Source organism: Bos mutus, chromosome 10, assembly GCF_027580195.1.
Source record: "Bos mutus isolate GX-2022 chromosome 10, NWIPB_WYAK_1.1, whole genome shotgun sequence".
Classification (NCBI taxonomy): Eukaryota; Metazoa; Chordata; class Mammalia; order Artiodactyla; family Bovidae; genus Bos; species Bos mutus.
The window spans coordinates 47,508,353-47,527,907 of NC_091626.1; the positions used below are offsets into that span (position 1 = coordinate 47,508,353).

The window sequence follows — 19,555 nt, forward strand, 5'->3', positions numbered from 1 at the left end:
TGTAATGATAAAGCAAGTCTATTCATACAAATATACTTGATTGCCACCTATCAATTACATGTTGCTCAGTTGTGTCCGACTCTTTGCGACCCCATGAACTGCAGCATGCCAGGCCTCCCTGTCCATCACCAACTCCCAGAGTTTACCTAAACTCATGTCCATTGAGTTGGTGATGCCATCCAACTATCTCATCCTCTGTCCCTATATACCATATTTTGGCCACCTGAAGTTAGGGCACGTGGTTTAGGGAAAAAATCTTTCTTTCCTGCAGTTACTTCAAGTGTATAACAGGTCTCTCTACTTGCATTCCTGCCTCATGACAAAAAATTTAGCGCCCCTCCTTTATTCTCATTCTCAGTTAACATCATTTTCAGACTCAAAGCAGAAGAAACCCTACTGCTGCTAAGTCACTTCAGTCGTGTCTGACTCTGTGTGACCCCATAGACAGTAGCCCACCAGGCTCCCCCATCCTTGGGATTCTCCAGGCAAGAACACTGGAGTGGGTTGCCATTTCCTTCTCCAATGCATGAAAGTGAAAAGTGAAAGTAAAGTTGCTCAGTCATGTCTGACTCTTAGTGACCCCATGGACTGCAGCCCACCAGGCTTCTCCATCCATGGGATTTTCCAGGCAAAAGTACTGGAGTGGGGTGCCACTGCCTTCTCCCGAAGAAACCTTACTGTAATCCTTAATTCTCTTTCTCCACTGAACTCATAACTATACCATGTCACTCAGAGCTCAAAAACTACTAAATTTGGTCACTACTGCCTTAATTCAAGCCTTCTTTACCTTGCTGTACATCTACAGTATCCTTCTAATCGGCTTTGTGAACTGACCACATCATTAACTGGCTTTTTATTACCTTAGTAATCCAAACTCCTTAATTTAGTATATAACCAAGCCCCTTCATAATCTTCCTTCTGGTCCCATTCATTTTAACCCTCTGTCATGCATTCCAGGTCAAGGTCATTTTGAATTTTCACTGCTCTTAGAAGTCACACCCTTTCTATTTACTATGCTTGGCTTTGCACAAGCTGTGCTTTCTGTATGACATGTGCTTTCCTCCTTTCCCCTTCAGAGTCCTACTCAGCTCTGATAACCACTCTTGAATGTCATTGGTTTGGTAAAGCCTTTCCTGCCTTTCCTAGGAAAGACGGTCACTAACTTGAAGTCGCAAAGCACTTCCTGCATATCTGGTTCAAATGCATTTGTTCTGTGTTTGCTGTTCTACCCCTCCTCCCTCCTCATTCCCATCCATCTCTGTGTTCCTAGGTTAGCATGCAGTGTGTGCTGGGAAAATAAGCCTTACAATAAATGAAAATTTCACATATACAGTTAATTATGCAGAAAATTGCTTTAAAAAGTAAAAAAAAATTACAAAATTTAGGTACACATTTATATTTCCTTCCAACACTTATTTACCTCTTTCAAAAGCACTGTAAGAATTCACATGGGGTCTCAGAAAAAGCCTCACCTCTCCCCTGACAGTGAGCCAAAGAAACAGGAGAAAGAAAGGAGGTCGTTAAGACTGAGTAGGGCTGATCTTTCTCTAGGTTCTATCTTGGGCATTCTGCTACTAGGTAGGTAAGCTGAAAGCCAGATGAGTCCTTTGGAAAGGAAAAGGAAATATGACCTTGGAAGCAGAGACAAGGGACTCTGTGATTAGCCATCAAGAGACTTATCACAATGATCAAAGAGCCACTGAGTTCACATATGCAGGGGAGGGCCCAGGCTGCCACCTCAGAGTAACAGGTGAAGCCTGATCAATAACTTATGAGCACACAAACACATGACTGTGATGGGGAGGAGAAACAAGCAAGTATGAAAATGCCCTCTTTGGATGAGGAGTTGGTGGGTAGGAGGGAGGGAAAAATATAGGCAGTCTAAAGCCAGAACAGCACATCTGGAAGTCCACTTTTAAAGAAGGGATTAGGCAGCATTTTAAAGGCAGAGTCAAAGATCTTAACAAACCTGAAAATATTATTGATCCAAAGCGAACCTGCTTCTAAATTGCTTATTTTAGAAGAACATATTCAATACAGCTGTTCTTTTGCTTATGAACCCCTCAGTGCTTTCTGTTTTGTTATTTGGTTCTTTGTGAAAGTGCCTTTTCAACTTTCAAATCATTATTGGCTTTTTCAGAGGATGAGGTATGTATATTTCTCCCTTCAGTTAGTACACAGAGGGAAGGCATCCATCTTTAGACTGTATACAGTAAAGGAACACCAAGTCACTTCAAGAGCCAACAGAATAAGGTGTGGTGGCAGAGGATGAGCTGGAAACTCAAGACAGACAGAAGTAGTCCTCCCTTATAAGTAGTTATTGAAAACCTACTGTATGGTCCTACTGAGAATTCATTCAACAGACAGGAAATTTACATCACATTGGCTAAGAATATAGGTTTTACACTGAAACTTATGAGCTGTGTGACAATGGCAAGTTATTTACCTCATTTCATTTTAGCTTTCTAATCTGTAAAATGCTGTACAAGATAGCCTATCTCCAAGGACTACTCAGAAGATTAAATGTCTTAATAAACACGAAGAGTTAAAAAAAGTGCCTCGTAAGAATTCAGTAAGTGAGCTATTATTATTATATGTAAAGTGCCCATTATGTGCCAAATTTCTATCTCAAAAAACTTAGTTTAATTGGGATTTATGTTAGAAACTGTCTCACGGAAGTATGACAGAACCGAGACTCAGCTCAGGTGGAAGGAAAACACAAGCAAACAAAACAATTAAGGTGCACACAAAGAACAGTAACACGGGGCGGTGACAGGAGCCTTTCCACTCTACCAGTGTTTAGAAATCCTTTCCCAGCTTCGCTTTTTCTTTAAACTGTGGAAATCACAAAAAATTTTTCAAAATCTTACACAAGGATGGCATGGAAGATACTATTTGTTGTCTACCCAACAGTCATTCCCCATTTTCCTCCTGCCTAACAGAGCCCCCAAACTTGGGATGGACTTGAGCTCAGTCCCACAGGAGGAATTAAAATTGTTCTCAGACTATCACAACTATCCCATTCTTCCTTGCCAAATAATCTCTTCCCCACATCTCCCTTGCAGCTAAAAGCAGTGACGTGATTGGCTCTGGCCAAATGAAACAAAAAGTGAAGCCTTCTGAAAACTGTTTCCTTCACTGATAAGAAGAGCCCACTGCCTGAACGTTCTGCTTTTTGACTACTGTTGTGATGACCAGGGCGAATGCAGCTGTTTATGGATATGAGATGAGAAGCACAAGAATAAGAAGTCCCAGACTGAAAATGGAAAAAGAGAAAGAAGGACAGAGCTAGAGATCCTGACAACACAGTGAAATAATTAAACATTCTAATTTTTGAGGCCACATCAGTGGGTTTCATGTCTGTTGCCAAATACATCTGATACCAATAGAGTAATTTTGTGCTTTATTCTCAAAGCAAATTATTTATGATTATTTTCACTCATTTTGTTGGCATCCTGGTAAATCAGATCATACACCAGAATCTTTAGTTCAGTTCAATCAGTTGCTCAGTTGTGTCCGACTCTTTGCAACCCCATGAACTGCAGGACGCCAGGCCTCCCTGTCCATCACCAACTCCCAGAGCTTGCTCAAACTCAATGTCCATTGAATCGGTGATGTCATTCAACCATCTCATCCTCTGTCGTCCTCTTCTCCTCCTGCCTTCAATTTTTCCCTGAATCAGGGTCTTTTCAAGAAAAGAGTCAGTTCTTTGCATCAGGTGGACAAAGTATTAGAACTTCAGCAGCAGTCCTTCCAATGAGTATTCAGGGCTGATTTCCTTTAGGACTGACTGGTTTGATCTCCTTACAGTCCAAGGGACTCTCAAGAGTCTTCTCTAACACCATAGTTCACCACAGTGCTCAGCTTTCTTCATGTCCAACTCTCACATCCATATATGACTACTGGAAAATCCATAGCTTTGACAAGACGGACCTTTGTTGGTAAAGTAATATCTCTGCTTTTTAACATGCTGACTAGGTTTGTCATAGCTTTCCTTCCCAGGAGCAAGCATCTTTTAATTTCATGGCTGCAGTCACCATCTGCAGTGATTTTGGAGCCCCCCAAAATAAAGTCTCTCACTGTTTCCATTGTTTCCCTATCTATTTGCCATGTGATGGGACCAGATGCTATGATGTCCGTTTTTCAAATGCTGAGTTTTAAGCCAGCTTTTTCATTCTCCTCTTTCACTTTCATCAAGAGGCTCTTTAGTTCCTCTTTGCTTTCTGCCATAAGGGTGGTGTCATCTGCATATGTATGGTTACTGATATTTCTCCTGGCAATCTTGATTCCAGCTTGTGCTTCATCCAGTCCAGCATTTCACATGCTGTGCTCTGCATATAAGTTAAATAAGCAGGGTGACAATATACAGCCTTGACATACTCCTTTCCCAATCTGGAACCAGTCTGTTGTTCCATGTCCAGTTCTAACTGGTGCTTCTTGACCTGTATACTGATTTCTCAGGAGGCAGGTCAGGTGATCTGGTATTCCCATCTCTTTAAGAATTTTCCAGTTTGTTGTGATCCACACAGTCAAAGACTTTGGCGTAGTCAATAAAGCAGAAGAAGATGTCTTTCTGGAACTCTCCTGCTTTTTCTACGATCCAAGGGATGTTGGCAATTTGATCTCTGGCTTCTCTGCCTTTTCTAAATCCAGCTTGAAAATCTGGGAAGTTCCTGGTTCACGTACTGTTGAAACCTGGCTTGCAGAATTTTGAGCATTACTTTGCAAGCGTGGGAGATGAGTGCAATTATGCAGTAGTCTGAACATTCTTTGGCATTACCTTTCTTTGGGATTGGAATGAAAACTGACCTTTTTCAATCCTGTGGCCACTGCTGAGTTTTCCAAATTTGCTGGCATACTGAGTATAGCGCTTTAACAGCATCATTTTTTAGGACCTAAAATAACTCAGCAGGAATTCCATCACCTCCACTAGCTTTGTTCATAGCGATGCTTCCTAAGGCCCACTTGACTTTGCATTCCAGGATGTCTCTGGCTCTAAGTGAGTGATCACACCATCATGGTTATCTGGGTCATAAAGATCTTATTTGTATAGTTCTGTATATTCTTGCCATCTTTTCTTAATATTCTGCTTCTGTTAGGAAGATTCTGCTTCTGTTAGGTCCATACCATTTCTGTCCTTTATTGTGCCAGCTTTGCAGGAAATGTTCCCTTGGTATCTCTTAACTTTCCTGAAGAGATCTCTAGTCCTTCCCATTCTATTGTTTTCCTCTATTTCTTTGCATTGATCACTGAAAAAGGCTTTCTTATCTCTCCTTGCTTTTCTTTGGAACTCTGTATTCAGGTGGGTATATCTTTCTTTTTCTCCTTTGCCTTCAGCTTCTCTTCTTTTCTCAGTTATTTGTAAGCCCTCCTCAGACAACCATTTTGCATTTGTTTTTCTTGGGGATGGTCTTGATCACTGCCTCCTATACAATGTCACGAACCTTCATCCATAGTTCTTCAGGCACTCAGTCTATCAGACCTAATCCCCTGAATGTGTCACTTCCACAGTATAATCATAACTCTTCTTAGAATTCAACCATTAGTTTAGAGAACTTTAGTTTTGAATAAAATCTTATAGGACCTAGATGAGCTCTCTTTATTTTACTGACGACAAATCTGACGCTCAGAAATTAGTCAATTATGCCTAAATGCCCCAGGCAGAGTGTGGAAAAATCAAGGCTTCAAACTTTGAACACTTTAAATCTGGTACTTTTTGAAAACATCTCCTAAGTCTTTGACAGGTTCTTTTTATCATGTGCCCAGATCAGTGTCATTTCCCTAAATCCACAGCTTTAGGAATTTATCATACAGTTTATCTCTGAGAGCTGGCACATTGTAATATAGATAACTGATCTCATTTACAAAGTTTGCCCTTTATCTTGTTTTCAACTAGTATCATTTCAGTCGAAGAAATGTCTGCCTCTAAGCCAGAATCACCTTTACCTGACCAAAAGAGTTTCTAAAAGGTGCACAATAACCTGTTAATTGCCTCTGGTCTGGGGCATCATCAAAGTGTTCCAAAAGGTGAACGACCCAGTTTTTTACATGTTAAATTTTAGGTGGCAACAAGCTGTTTAGTAAACTTTCAGGTAAGACTGAAGAGAGAAAGGATGAGAAAAAGAAGTCATATTGAAGGAGGTGGCTAAACTATTTTTAAAAAAGAACTGAGGAAGTGAATCAGAAACGAGATCAAGAAAGTGAGCAAGTATTCTAGTACAAAGTATTATAGAGACAAGGCAAAGCAACTAACTACTAAGATGCAGATTACAGTCAATATTTGTTACCTTAAATCTCACACATAAATGCTGTATTTAGTCTGTATTTCTTTTTGACTACCATCAGATTTAACTCAGGACAAATGTCACACGTCTAGGTTTGCTAAGTTTAGACTGAATAGTATTCAGGATTTTTGTTTAGCTATTAGATACAAAATTTTAATAGTCAAGTATAAAGTATCAGGATCTTTGCTAATGTTTTGCTTCTGAGACAAACCCTCTGACCACTCATTCTTGGCTTCCTATAAGAATTCTTCAGATTTTCACCTACAGAATTTTGTCTTTCATCCATTGCTGTTCACCTGTCTCACACGCCCTAACCTTAATAGTTTTAATTTTTACCTATATAAACAGATGAGGGCTTAATCACCTCCTAGCCCCAATGTCACATTCTCAAATTATCTGGATAATAGCTTTCTCTACACTGTATTGCAAACCGCACAAAAATAAACATGATGTTAGGCTTAATCTCTCCTCTATACCGAGAGGGTGTGGCACAAAGTAGGTGTTCAGAAAGTATTTTTATATGAATGACAGTGAAGTAAAAACAGTATAAAGTATTAGAATAAAACTTCCTAGAATTTACTTAGTTATAGGTTAGAAGAATGGTACATTTGGTTTTTTTAAATACCTTGGGATTTTTTTTTTCGTTTTAAGATTTTGGAAATGTAACTAATTTCAGGGTCTAATAGAAACTCTCAGCCCCAAATATTTTCTTAACTTTCAATGGACGTGTTTAATGCAATTTTGAAACCAAATATGTGAGCATAATTTGCATAATCAAGAAAATTGAAACAAAAGGTAGTCATGGAAAGTCATTTTAAAAATGACTTTAATCATTAAATTATTTCAAAATTTCAGTCATTTAAAGTGGTATGTAACAACTTACCATATTCCTTTTCATTTACTTCAGAGATGGGTTCGGAAATAACGCTACAGAAAGAAATGGCACTTGCTGCAGAGGGATTCCGAGAATGCCCCATGTGGTGCGGCACCTTCTTCACGTTCTTTAAGGCTTCCTCGGCTTGCTCCTGTTCCATTGCGGCAACCATATCTTTATATGCTTTCCTGGCTTCCTCAGTGAGTTCTACTAACTTATTAAACAGGCTCTAGAAAAAGAAGAGATATTGCTTAGTCCATTTTGTGTTATACTCTTTATTACTATCATTAGCAATAAATATCTCTACTGTTTCAGGGCCGGATACACTTTCCATCAGCACACAATCCAAAGGTATGCAAACCACAGAACTCTATAAAATATTGCAACTTATTTTCTTTTTTCTCTGTAACTTATTGATTCTCACAAGTCTGAAGCAAATCCCTGATTCAGTACTAGCCACTAAATTATGCACTATATTCAAGTTCTTGCAGAGTTTATTAACTCAACAGAGTTTATTAATTCAACAACTGCACGCTATAGCATCTAGCACTACAGTGGGTACAGAGACTACTGGAACCGCCACTCTGCTCTCAAGGAACCTTCTATATGGCTGAAAGGAGAGGACAGGAGACAATAACGATTCAAGGCACAATACCTTAAATACCTAGAAATGTGCAAAGTGTTTAGCTTTTGGAGGAAACATCTAACTGCTGGGTATCAGTGAAGAGTTCATAAAGCAATGTAACACCTGATATATGCCTTGAAAATCTGGCACAGCTTTGAGGGGTGGAGACAGTGCATTTTTAGCCAAGCATGCAAAACCATAAACAAAGGCACAGACTTAATAAAGTTCAAGGCTTGTTTGGGGAGCAGTGAAGAATAGTATATGGGTTCGAATATAAGAGAATGGGTGTATGCAGGGTGATGTCCAAGGATGCAGAAGGAGATGTCAGTCTCCATAGGAATTAAAAGCTCCCTATAATGTTTGTTTGTTTGTTGAAAGAATGCTGCTTTAAAAAAGACCAAATACAAGTCAAGTGATTGGCTAGCTAGTGTTTGGCTAGCTGGGCCGTGAGAACGATGAAAGGCAAATTATAAAAACTGAATAAAGAACCTAGAAATACAATATAGAGTTAACCAGATGTTCTTCCATCAGCAAAACAGAATGAACATGAATAGAATTATCAATCCCAGTGAAATGGTAAGTAATGGAGCACACATGTGTTAGTAAAACAGCAAAATTCATATTGCATTACAATTGTACTTCAGTAACAAGGAGGTATAACAATATCTAAAGCAAACTGAAGTTTCCACAGTCACAAAAGGATAATTAAAGAACAACTTAGTGGTTCGTGTGTGCGTGTGTGTGTGTGTTAGTCACTTAGTCATGTCTGACTCTCTGTGACCCCATGGACTGTAGCCCACCAGGCTCCTCTGTCCATGGGATTCTCCAGGTAAGAATACTAGAGTGGGTTGCCATGTCCTCCTCCAGGGGATATTCCTGACTCAGTAATCGAACCCGGGTCTCCTGCATTGCAGGCAGATTCTTTACCATCTAAGCTATAAGAAGGTCCTTTTAGTGGTTCTTACATCACAATTTAACAACATTCTATTCCTCCTTAATGTCTTGATTTAGTATCATAATGCAATATATATACCCACACATCAAGTAAAAAATTTCAGATGGTAGATACAATCTGGCTACCTATAAGAATATGTTTAATTATGTACATAAAATTATGTTTTTAGAAAATGGGGGAAAAGTACAGTACAACTGTCTTTTTCTAAATAAAGCACTGTCATTTAAGTATAAACCATAACATGAAAGCCTGGTAAAAAAAAGTGCCATAATGTTATGGAAAAACATGTCTCTATAAATTAAACTTGAGAAGAAAAAACATAAGTAGCATGCTTTACCCAGCTGCAGCTTAAATTCTTTATAGCAGCAGGTACAATAAACACTGTTGCTAATTGTTTTGATTTTTGAAGAGAGGTGGGTGACAGCAGTATCAAAAATATATTCAGGATTTACTTAATTTTAACAAGGAAGGAGTGAAAGGGAAGTCGCTCAGTCGTATCCAACTCTTTGCAACCCCATGGACTGTAGCCTACCAGGTTCCACCATCCATGGGATTTTCCAGGCAAGAATACTGGAGTGGGTTGCCATTTCCTTCTCCAAGGGATCTTCCCAACCCAGGGATTGAACCTGGGTCTCCCGCTTTGGAGGCAGACGCTTTACTGTCTGAGCCACCGGAGGATGGATTTCATTAAAAACATGTAACATGTCATAAATATTTCTTTGCAATATTCAACAAATCATGCACTTAAGTGAAGCCAACAAAGAAAACAGGCACATGGATATGTAATTTTAAGATTTACATTGGTTTTATAATACAATAAAACACAGAAACTGTTGGAAGTAAAATGATAGAAAAGAAAGCACAATTGAAGAGAGAGAAGCCGTTAGGGAATAAAAGTCTCTAGTAGCAGTGTAAAGACCAAAAGCTTAATTCAAAGGTTAGTCTTACTAGATGGTAAATTTAACTTAGATGGGCTACCATATTTACTGCAAGTAGACACACTTGACCATGTATCAGTATTTCCTTGACCTCCATTCTTTGAAAGTGTTTGGTAAACAGTAACTCACCTACTGCACAATGGAAAAGGCAAGTAAAGCAATGTACAAATAAAACTGGCAAACATTTTATAATATAAAACATTCAAATAACTTAATACATCTAATTCAGTAAGAAGTCAATACAGTTAAAAACAAACATGTCTACTTTTCCTGAGCTCGATCCTATTCCACAAACTTGAACAGTGAACAAAAAAGGACTACATTTTTATTACATGTCATTTGTTTTATTTAGTCACTAGGCTGTGTCTGACTCTTTTGCGACCTTATGGTCTGCAGCCTGCTGGGCTTCTCTGTCCATGGGATTTCCCAGGCAAGAATACTGGGGAGGGTTGCCATTTCCTTCTCCAGGGAATCCTCATGACACAAGGATTGAACCTGCGCCTCCAGCATTGCAGACTGATGCTTTACCACTGAGCCGCCTGGGAAGCCTATGTGTCTCTACCATGGACCTATTTACTGTTTACCATCCACATCCTCAGATATAGTTTCACATAGCAGGCAGATATACATCTACCACACAATTTATTAAACGTTTATCACCTGTTCATTCCCAACTAAGGTAAAAGGTTGTCAGACACAAAGACAAGGGGCCTGCCTGCAAGGAATTCAGTTACATGAAGAAACACACGAACTACAGCAAGGCAGTGTGATATCTATAACTGAGAAAAGCATGGGTTCCTGTGGCAAGCACAAATATTAATCACATGACTGTACAGAGTAGGTGGGTACACAGGAAATTTAATGGGAAGTGAGAGAGAAACTGAATAAATAGGGGGATGGGACCATACAAATATAGTGACTGGATAGGAAAGAGACACTTAAATATACACAAATAGTATGGCTGAGAAGAGGGAAAACTGTTCATCAGCGGTGGCACAAAATACTTTAGCTTCAACTTCATATAAAAGTCTTATTTTATGCACCAGATTGTATACAATTTAAAACAAATATAACTGAAAACACGTCAATGTAAAAAATCACAATGAAGTCAAATAATGCACTAAAAAGAACCCCACATATTAAAACAAAAAAAATTACCAATCTTATGATATCAGTTAATAAGCATTAGTCTAAATAAGTAACATTATCATTTAGCAGCTCCTATGGGCAAAGTCTGTGTTAGCAGACTATGAGAGGAAGACAACTATCATAGGTGAAGAACTATTCTCTCAACACGTTTAGGAATTTGGTTTTCTAAAGGAAAATCTTCTCCAAGTAAAGGGTTCTTTTCTCGCTTGACTCCTAATAGCATACAATAAACCCAGCATATAAAGTGAAGAAAATTATTTTACATTACACAATACTGGACATCTTTACCCAGCAATTATATGTATTATCAAGTACTACATATCTGAACCCAGAAAAAAAAAAAAAAAAAACCCACTGAGGCAGAAATATGAGCTAAAATCTTTTCAAAATGCTATAGGATTAACTTACATGTTTTCAACACTAAAAAAGGAAATGTAACACTCAAGAATTTTCCACTCATTCCTGGAGAGTCACCGTATCACTTCTGCAAATTCTCAAACACAACACTGGCATGTATCCAAAGAAAACGTACTATGGGGGTGGTGGCGAGGACACTGAGGGACTGTGTCTTCTAAGTCTTACCTCAGCACCAAAGTAGTTGAAGATTCCCACTACACTAACAGGAACCAGCTTGTTCACACAGCGACCTAGAGCTTTTCTTCCAAGGGCAAACACAAATGGAATTTCTTGTTCCCGTGCCATGGCTATAACATTATAGAGAGCCTCATCCAGGCCACCTGAGACACAGAGGTTTTATTTTAGTTATTTCCTAAATGAAGCTATTTCAGCACCCTAGAGCTAAAGCAAAAGACACAGCAGCAAAGGATTCTATGAATGCTTGGGGTCACTTAGGCTGTTCCACACATTTTCCTATCTATGGCTATAGGTACATATTTTCTTTCTCCCCAGTTAAATACCATATTCCTGTAATGCCAGTATTTTTGTTTCTCCACAGGGATTAGCACAACAGGAATCAAATTTCAATATAATAAATACTTTTCATTTTTTTAATTAAAATTGTTAATAGTAGCTGATGCCTTTTATCCAATCTCTCAGCTCATGTAAGCAGCCATCACAGGCAGGAAGACGGATTATAAATGACTGTTTTTACTAGTATGTCCCCCCTGTGCAGAATATGCCTGTTACTGCTATTGATGCATCTGTCTATTCCAATCATCTGAAGCGGCTCTTCCATGAGAAAAGGACAAAAAAGGGTGCACGACATGGAACAAAGTACTTGTGTGCTGGCTCACCCAAAGACCTCTGTTACCGCTGATTTCTGATACAAATTTCCACCATAAACACAAGCAGAAACTTTCATCTTTTTCCTAATTCTTTTTAAGAGAAAAGAGCTATCAAGGGTAATGTAAAAATTTTTAAAGTAGTAAACTTGTAAGAGTGCATTTCTTTATCTCTGTAAATAAATTCTACTGAAAAAACTTTTACAACAAAGAGGACACTTGGTTGGCTCAACCTAAATCCTTCACCAGGGTTCATAAATGGGGATTTTCTTTACAATCTGTTCTCAATTTTATTAAAATGAAATAAGTGAAATATTTCATTTTCTTTCCTCATATTCAATACTATGTTTTATACCTAAACTCTCCTAAAGAAGACAAATGGCTTCCACTTTTAAAAGTCACTACATATTCCACAATTATACTATATAAATATCAAGAGACTTCAGAAGTAAAATGCTCATACCTTTGGATTGGATCTTTTCACAATTTGGAGAAATTATAACACACTTGATCTTGTTTAACTTCATATGTTTCGTAACTTCTCTAAGACCCATAACCAGCCGTCTCCTTGCTTTTGCTCTCACAGGATCCTTTTGATAGATGCGTTCCTGGAAGCTGACAAGTTCTTGAAGAAGAAGAGTCACACATTCATCAATCTCTTTACAAAGAACCTGATTACAATACCTGTAAAGGAAATCAAAAATAGGTAATTATAAAATTACTTAGGAAAAAAATACATCCAGCAACAGGTTTTCATTTAAAAAAAAAAACAAGTCTTAATCTCCTAAATACTTCAATCAATGAGAAAAATAACAGAGTTCTTCTGAATTAGAACAGATCGGCTTTTATGTAAAGGACAGACCTCTAGGAAGTACTATCTAAACACCTAATTACTAAATTCCTAACGGTATGAATCAAATATTAGCCTTCTATTAGATAAAAACAGGCATTTTTTGGTAAGGAGATAATGCATAAAGTTATTTTATTCCAATGAATACTAAGGATGCCTCTAATAAGAAACACAGTGATTTCATAAAAGCTAACCAAATGCCTAATACCAACAGTTCCTCATCCATGCTTGGATATATCACAGTCTCTAGGCACTGGCTTCTTGAACCATAAAAACAGGGATGACAGCTTCCATGGTCCCTCTAACCCTGAAAATCTATGACTAGAGAAGATGAATTCAGTAATTAAATTGAAGTCAAAACCAAAGAGATCTTCAAGGTAAAAGTCACATGCCCTTATACTGGGCAAAGCAACTGAATGGGGCTCTTTGTGAGATAACATATGGCCACAGCTCAGATCCAACCAGTCCATTCTAAAGGAGATCAGCCCTGGGATTTCTCTGGAAGGAATGATGCTATAGCTGAAACTCCAGTACTTTGGCCACCTCATGAGAAGAGTTGACTCATTGGAAAAGACTCTGATGCTGGGAGGGATTGGGGGCAGGAGGAGAAGGGGACGACAGAGGATGAGATGGCTGGATGGCATCACCAACTTGATGGACCTGAGTCTGAGTGAACTCCGGGAGATGGTGATGGACAGGGAGGCCTGGTGTGCTGCAATTCATGGGGTCACAAAGAGTCGGACACGACTGAGTGACTGAACTGAACTCAACAGCTCAGAAAACACGAGGTGAAGTGCAAAGCCACTACAGTCCTTAATTTCAAGGGTAAGGAAGTCATTTAGGTTAAAGTAAGTTCAGTTCAGTTCAGTCGCTCAGTCGTGTCCAACTCTTTGTGACCCCATGAAAGTAAACTACTTATATATTCTACTTTGCTAGTTCTCATCCATAATCTCTATCACAAGTAGGTATTTAACAAAGAGAACTGGGGTAATTTCTAATCTAAGAATGCCAGGCCAGCAAATTGCCACTTGTAAATAACATTATATGGTGAGAAAATCCAGGCTTGCCTTTCTCTAGTGAAAAAAATAATGGAGGTTTTTCTAATGTTTATGTGAAAAATGTTTAAATACATACGAGTATGACATTACTTCAGAACAGAAGATACAACCAGACAAGATTAATAAAGTATACAAAATTAAGGAATGCAATTAAAGAATAAAATGCCAAAAATGCACTTTCTTTATTCTGCTTTTCTTCCAAGCTGTTTATTTCATACATGAACAAAATCTTATTCTCCAAGTATTTATTTTCCCTGTATCTGTTATTTGACACTTAAGTAATTAACTTTTCAAATCTAGGTGGTATTTGCTTAAAACAGCAATATAAAAAAAAGGAACAGAACAAATCATTGTGGTTTGAATTCACATTACTCTTACGCTGGGATTCTTTCATAAGCAAGAAAGAATAAAGGTAAAATTAATTCATCCACACAAATGTTCATATTCCCAAATCCTTCAGAGCAATGACTGTCAGTTCAAGATTATTCACAGATGGCATTTTAAAACTTAGAAATATACACTTAAAAACTAATAGCTTTAGGTAATAGGTTGACTTCATATAGTAGGGTCTTAGAATTGTCATTGGTTAGAGAGTTTTTTTGAAGGACAATATAAACCGAAAAGCAAAAGCACTGGAGAGGGAAAATGTCATAGTATGGCATTTTATAGATAAGCTCTAAGAGGCCAAATTTCCTAGGGATGAACACTAGTTGCTATAAAAAGAATATTTATTGTCAAATTGCTTTCACATGAACACAGATAAAATGTTTTCCATATAATAAAACCAGCTGTTAAACTAAATCTGAAAGATCTCTGGTATTGTTGGCTCAACCCACCAAGAAATAATAACAATATTAAATTCAGGACTACAATCAAGATATTTAAACTATTCAACCTCAATAGAGACTAAAACTTACTCTCTAAATCTTTTGCTGTGGATTTTGGTTATTGTTGAAGATGCCATTGGACTGCCTATCCCAGAACTAGCTGGAGAGCCTTGGGACACAGGTGTCATACAGTATGGAGAGTTCTGACTTGCTGGAGACAGGGATGTATCACTGGGCATGCTCAGTCCAGTATCTGTGGAGAAGTGGGGTGAGGAGAAAGAATTTAGGAATTTCAAATGCTGAAAAGCCCTACACCAATCAAAACAACTTAGAATGGCAGTATCTTTTGTGTCACTTTCAAATTCTCCAGAAGCTACCAAGTTGGGCATTGCTCCTGTCACAAACATTTCTCATATACTACAAATATCAAATCTTCCTATTAGGTCTTAAAATATACTCTGAAAAAAAATCAAGCACAGCCTATAAGTCTTCACAGAAAAGATGAGAGAAGGCAAAGTAACCTAAACACGTACCCTTAGAGGATCTAAATTGAAGAACAAAATGACGTATTTGCTTCTGCACCTCTTTCCGGATCATATTACCTGCCTCCTAATATTTTTCCACCTCTTTCTTAGAAATAATTTTTTAAACAGCCTTAAAATTCCCATTGCTGCTAGCAATGATGATTCTACCTCTCCCATTCCCTCCACACCACTCCTGACCCTCCAAGCACCACCCAAGTTTCTCTTTCATCTGGTCTTTGCTCCTGTGCTCAGGTAGCCACGTTTGTCATCTTTTGACTCAATTGCTTCCTTTAGTTACTGCTTCCTTCTCAAACAAATGAACTCAGGAAATGAGTTAGTATTTGTCCAGTCCATTAATTTGCAAAATTATATATACACCTTATGTCTCTGCTAGACTGTAAATTTATTGTAACAGGGAAGGCCCACTACACAGCTTTATTACATTTCCTGAGCTTCCCACCCCCACTCCAGTTATTAAAGTACACACAGTTAAGTATTCAAAAACACTTGTTGAATGAATGGATAATTAGATAACACCTAAATACAAAGGGAAAGATGTTTAATTGAGAGTAAAGAAGAATTCTAACCAACTATATTGGAATAATTCTTAGAAGTAAATTTATTTTTCTAAACCCAATGGAACATTGGTACTACATCTACGTGTAAACCAGATTTAAATATTTTGCTGAAATTTGAAGAATAGCAGTAGAAAAAGGGACCTAGTCAGTCCTCTCTCAAAATCTTTCTTTCACAGTAGTATAAATTTTTGAAGGCATTTGCAGTTTTCCTGAGGTCCCATTTGGAATCATGTTCTGGTTACCCACTGTATGGGACTGAATCCTATCAACCAACTGGACTCTGCACCGCAACAAGCTTTACAATTCTTTGTAGCATATGTGTTAATTCCACAAAATTAACTGAAAAATATCTGTGTACAAGTGGACCTGTGCAGTTCAAACCTGCATTGTTCAAGGGTCAACTGCAGTCCTGCAAAGAAAAGACAGCCAACTGTGTTCTGGATATAAAAGAAGACAAAAGGAGCTGTGACAGTTACAGAGGAGACATTAGTGAGATCATAATTATGAGAGTACACAATAAATTCAGGATTTAAGCTTCAAAACTGCCACAGACCTACTATTAACACCTGCCCCTCCTTTAAATATCTCCTTACAGAAGCATCTTCCAAATAAACTCTCAAACATAAAAAAAAACTTAGATAAAACATGGAGCACATTTAGGAGAATAACTAGTGATGTGCTGTTACCTACCAATTAAAAAACTCTGGACCATTTTACGAGAAGAAAGGGAAAAGGAGTGATCTTACCTTCCTGGGAAACAATCTCTTGCGGCAAATCATCAATAAAATCTAAGTGCATTTCTACTGGTTCCTCAGATCCCAAAAGATTGTGGTCCACAGTTAAACGGCCCTTCTTTTCCTCTCTTTCTTTCAAAATAACCTAAAAGTCATTACCAGTCTTAAATTACTCTTTAAGTATGTACTGAATGATTAAAATGTTCACTATTATACACTTAAAAAAAGGACATGAGGATTTTGTCTGGCTACGTGGAAACTGGCAAAAATGTAAATGTAATTTTAGGCAGTGAAGCTGAAGGAAGTACTATATCCAAAATAAAGGGAGGCAATATAATGCTACAAGCTATTAAACCAGATCTGCTTCATTCTTTAAATCCGAGTTGACAAACTAGGGCTTTCCTCAAAATGGGTAAAATTAAAAGTGTGGAAACCAGACCACAGAGTTACATTAGATTTATTTGGTTATATATTATCTCATCCTGCTCCTCCTAATAACAAAACTGAATTAAAGAGAGCAGATATTATCCCCAACTTAAAGATGAAGAAGATAAAGATAAGAAAGGCTTGATAAAACAAAACACTAAGTACTAAGTACTAAGTTGGTACCAGAATCTCAGGCTTCTGATTTCTAGGGTCCAAAGTTTTTGGATACCTAAATGTTTAATTTTTTCTGTTTTAACCTTACAGACAGAACTTATTCTCCAGAGCCTTGGTCAACACAGAAAAATAGTCATGATGCTGAGACCCTAACCTCAAATTAACTAACTAGTCATCATGAAGATACATGCTTAACAAACTTTCCACAGTAATTTGTTGGCTAAAATGCCACAACTACATTTGCAAAACAGATTTAAACCCTTATTTATCCTGTAAAATAATCATCCCCAGGTTTTGATTTACCTTTTTAAGTGCTGTGGGCCGTTTTAGTTTTGCAATTTCCTTTTCTTTTCCTTTTTTTGCTTTAGAGGAAGTAATGTCCAAAGAATTAAAGGATGTCAAACAGGGCTGACTTTTGGTTAAAGGTTTTCTGTTAGTAGAGTCTTTAGTGTGGAAAGAAGCTGCAGTGACCACTAAAACCAAACAAGAACATTAATTTTACTCTTATGGCCAACTCCACACACAGTTTCAAAATTTCTAATGATAAACGTCTAAGAACAAGAACATCCTCTTCTTGTGGAAAACTGACATCATAATAGCAGAAGCAGTATTTGGCCGTGCAATGTCCCTCAGATACAGCTCCAAAGAACCATTCTACCTCTGAAATTTCAAAACTCTGTACCTCTTCTTATTGCTAATGAATCTAAGAATGACCCTTATATAAGGTAAGTACTGTCACTCCTCATTTCAGCCTGTCGGTAAAAAATGATGCTTTTCCCTCTCAGCTGTATTCTTCAGTACTAGTCAAGCAATTCGTTTATGCCTGATTGATACCCTCATTCTCCAGTGCATACCGCCCATCCTTCAGTAAACCTTGCCTCTATTAATCATCTCAATCCCCTCACTCTAGCAGAAAAGCTTTCCTGTTACTTCCCTGAGCAGATGCTTTCCAATATAAGCTTTTAAGCCACCTGAGAGGAGGTGGCAGGCATCCTTACTCCCACTCAAGGCTCACCAACCACTTCTGCTAGTAATCCCATCTCAGGATTAATTCCTCAAAGATTTTGCTCTATCCCTTTCCCCTTTAATCTTTCAAGTTCTTCCCTAACTCCCCAGAAGAAGGTAAAATCTCCTCTACATGAAAGGATGAAAAAAGGCAGGCAAACCAACAAAACCTCTCCCCTGAATGGCTTCTAAGGCACCACCAACTCCCTCTCTCTTTCTGTAACTTCCAAATAGTCGGCTTTCCCATTACTTTTCAAATCATTATAATCTGGCCCCTGCCTTACCCACTTTCTTGAAACTGCTATTGCCTAGATCACATATAATTTTACAATCGCCAAATCTAATTCTGAGTCTTTGCTCTACTCGTTTTTTTCTTTTTAGCATGTGTTACCAAAGACCATATCCTTCCTCTTTCTGAAAATTCTATCCTCATCTTCTGTTACATTCCATTCTATTTTTCTTACCTTTTCTCAAACCTGTTTTTCTGGTTCTTCTTCCTTCTGTGTTTTAAGTCTGAGTGTTCTACATCTTTTATCCTAATTTTTCTCTCCCCTAACAATCTTATATATTTCCAATTACAACAATCATCCCTATTTGAAATTTATTGACTTCTAACCTGAACTGCATATACCTAACTATGTTAAATAGGAACCACCAAGATGTCCCTAACTAACATTTCAAATACAACAGGACCAGAGTCTGTTCTTCCCAAGAAAATTCTTATTCCATGATCCTTAGTCTATTTGGAACCATCCCATACCACCAACACAATGCTCTAAGTCAGAGAGTCTGGAGTCATCTTTGACTTGTTGCCACATTCCATCAATTAAAAAATCCTATTAACTTTCTTAAAATCCTTTACATCTCTGCCATAGTCCTATCCTTCTTTTGGACTTCCAAAGAAAGCTGATTTCTTTGTAATCAACCCTTACAAATTTAAACATGGTGACAGGTTAGAGGTTAACCTCATTTCTATCTTTCAAGAACTTTACTCTCCCTTCAAAGTCCAGTTCAAATCACATATGAAGTCATTTATAACATCTTCCCCATATGGCCCTGTTGACATAAATCACTCTTTCTTCTATAAGTTCATTAAACTTTGCTAGCACCTTTCCTGAAGCACTGCTTTTTATGAGCTATGTGTTTATATCTTTCTGACTACACTATAAATCTTAACCACAGACATATCATAATCATATCTGTAATTCCACAGTTCCTGACACCATGCTTTGCTTGTAGATAATTACATTTGTATATAGTAACATGTGTTAAATGAATCAAAGTTGTAATATAATAAGCCACTTGAAATATCA

General features: G+C 37.8%; 1 protein-coding gene across 2 annotated transcripts in view; it reads right to left on the reverse strand.

Annotated features, from left to right (window-relative positions):
• Nucleotides 1–19,555, reverse strand: part of SECISBP2L (SECIS binding protein 2 like) — a 60,136-nt gene that overhangs the window by 8,520 nt on the left and 32,061 nt on the right. For both annotated transcript variants that reach the window (XM_070377872.1, XM_005892160.3), the window contains 6 exons: nt 17,541–17,710; nt 16,650–16,782; nt 14,892–15,054; nt 12,530–12,750; nt 11,408–11,562; nt 7,168–7,387 (listed from right to left, as the gene is read on the reverse strand). In XM_070377872.1, the coding sequence (XP_070233973.1) occupies nt 7,168–7,387; nt 11,408–11,562; nt 12,530–12,750; nt 14,892–15,054; nt 16,650–16,782; nt 17,541–17,710 (1,062 nt within the window). The remainder of the gene's footprint in view (nt 1–7,167; nt 7,388–11,407; nt 11,563–12,529; nt 12,751–14,891; nt 15,055–16,649; nt 16,783–17,540; nt 17,711–19,555) is intronic.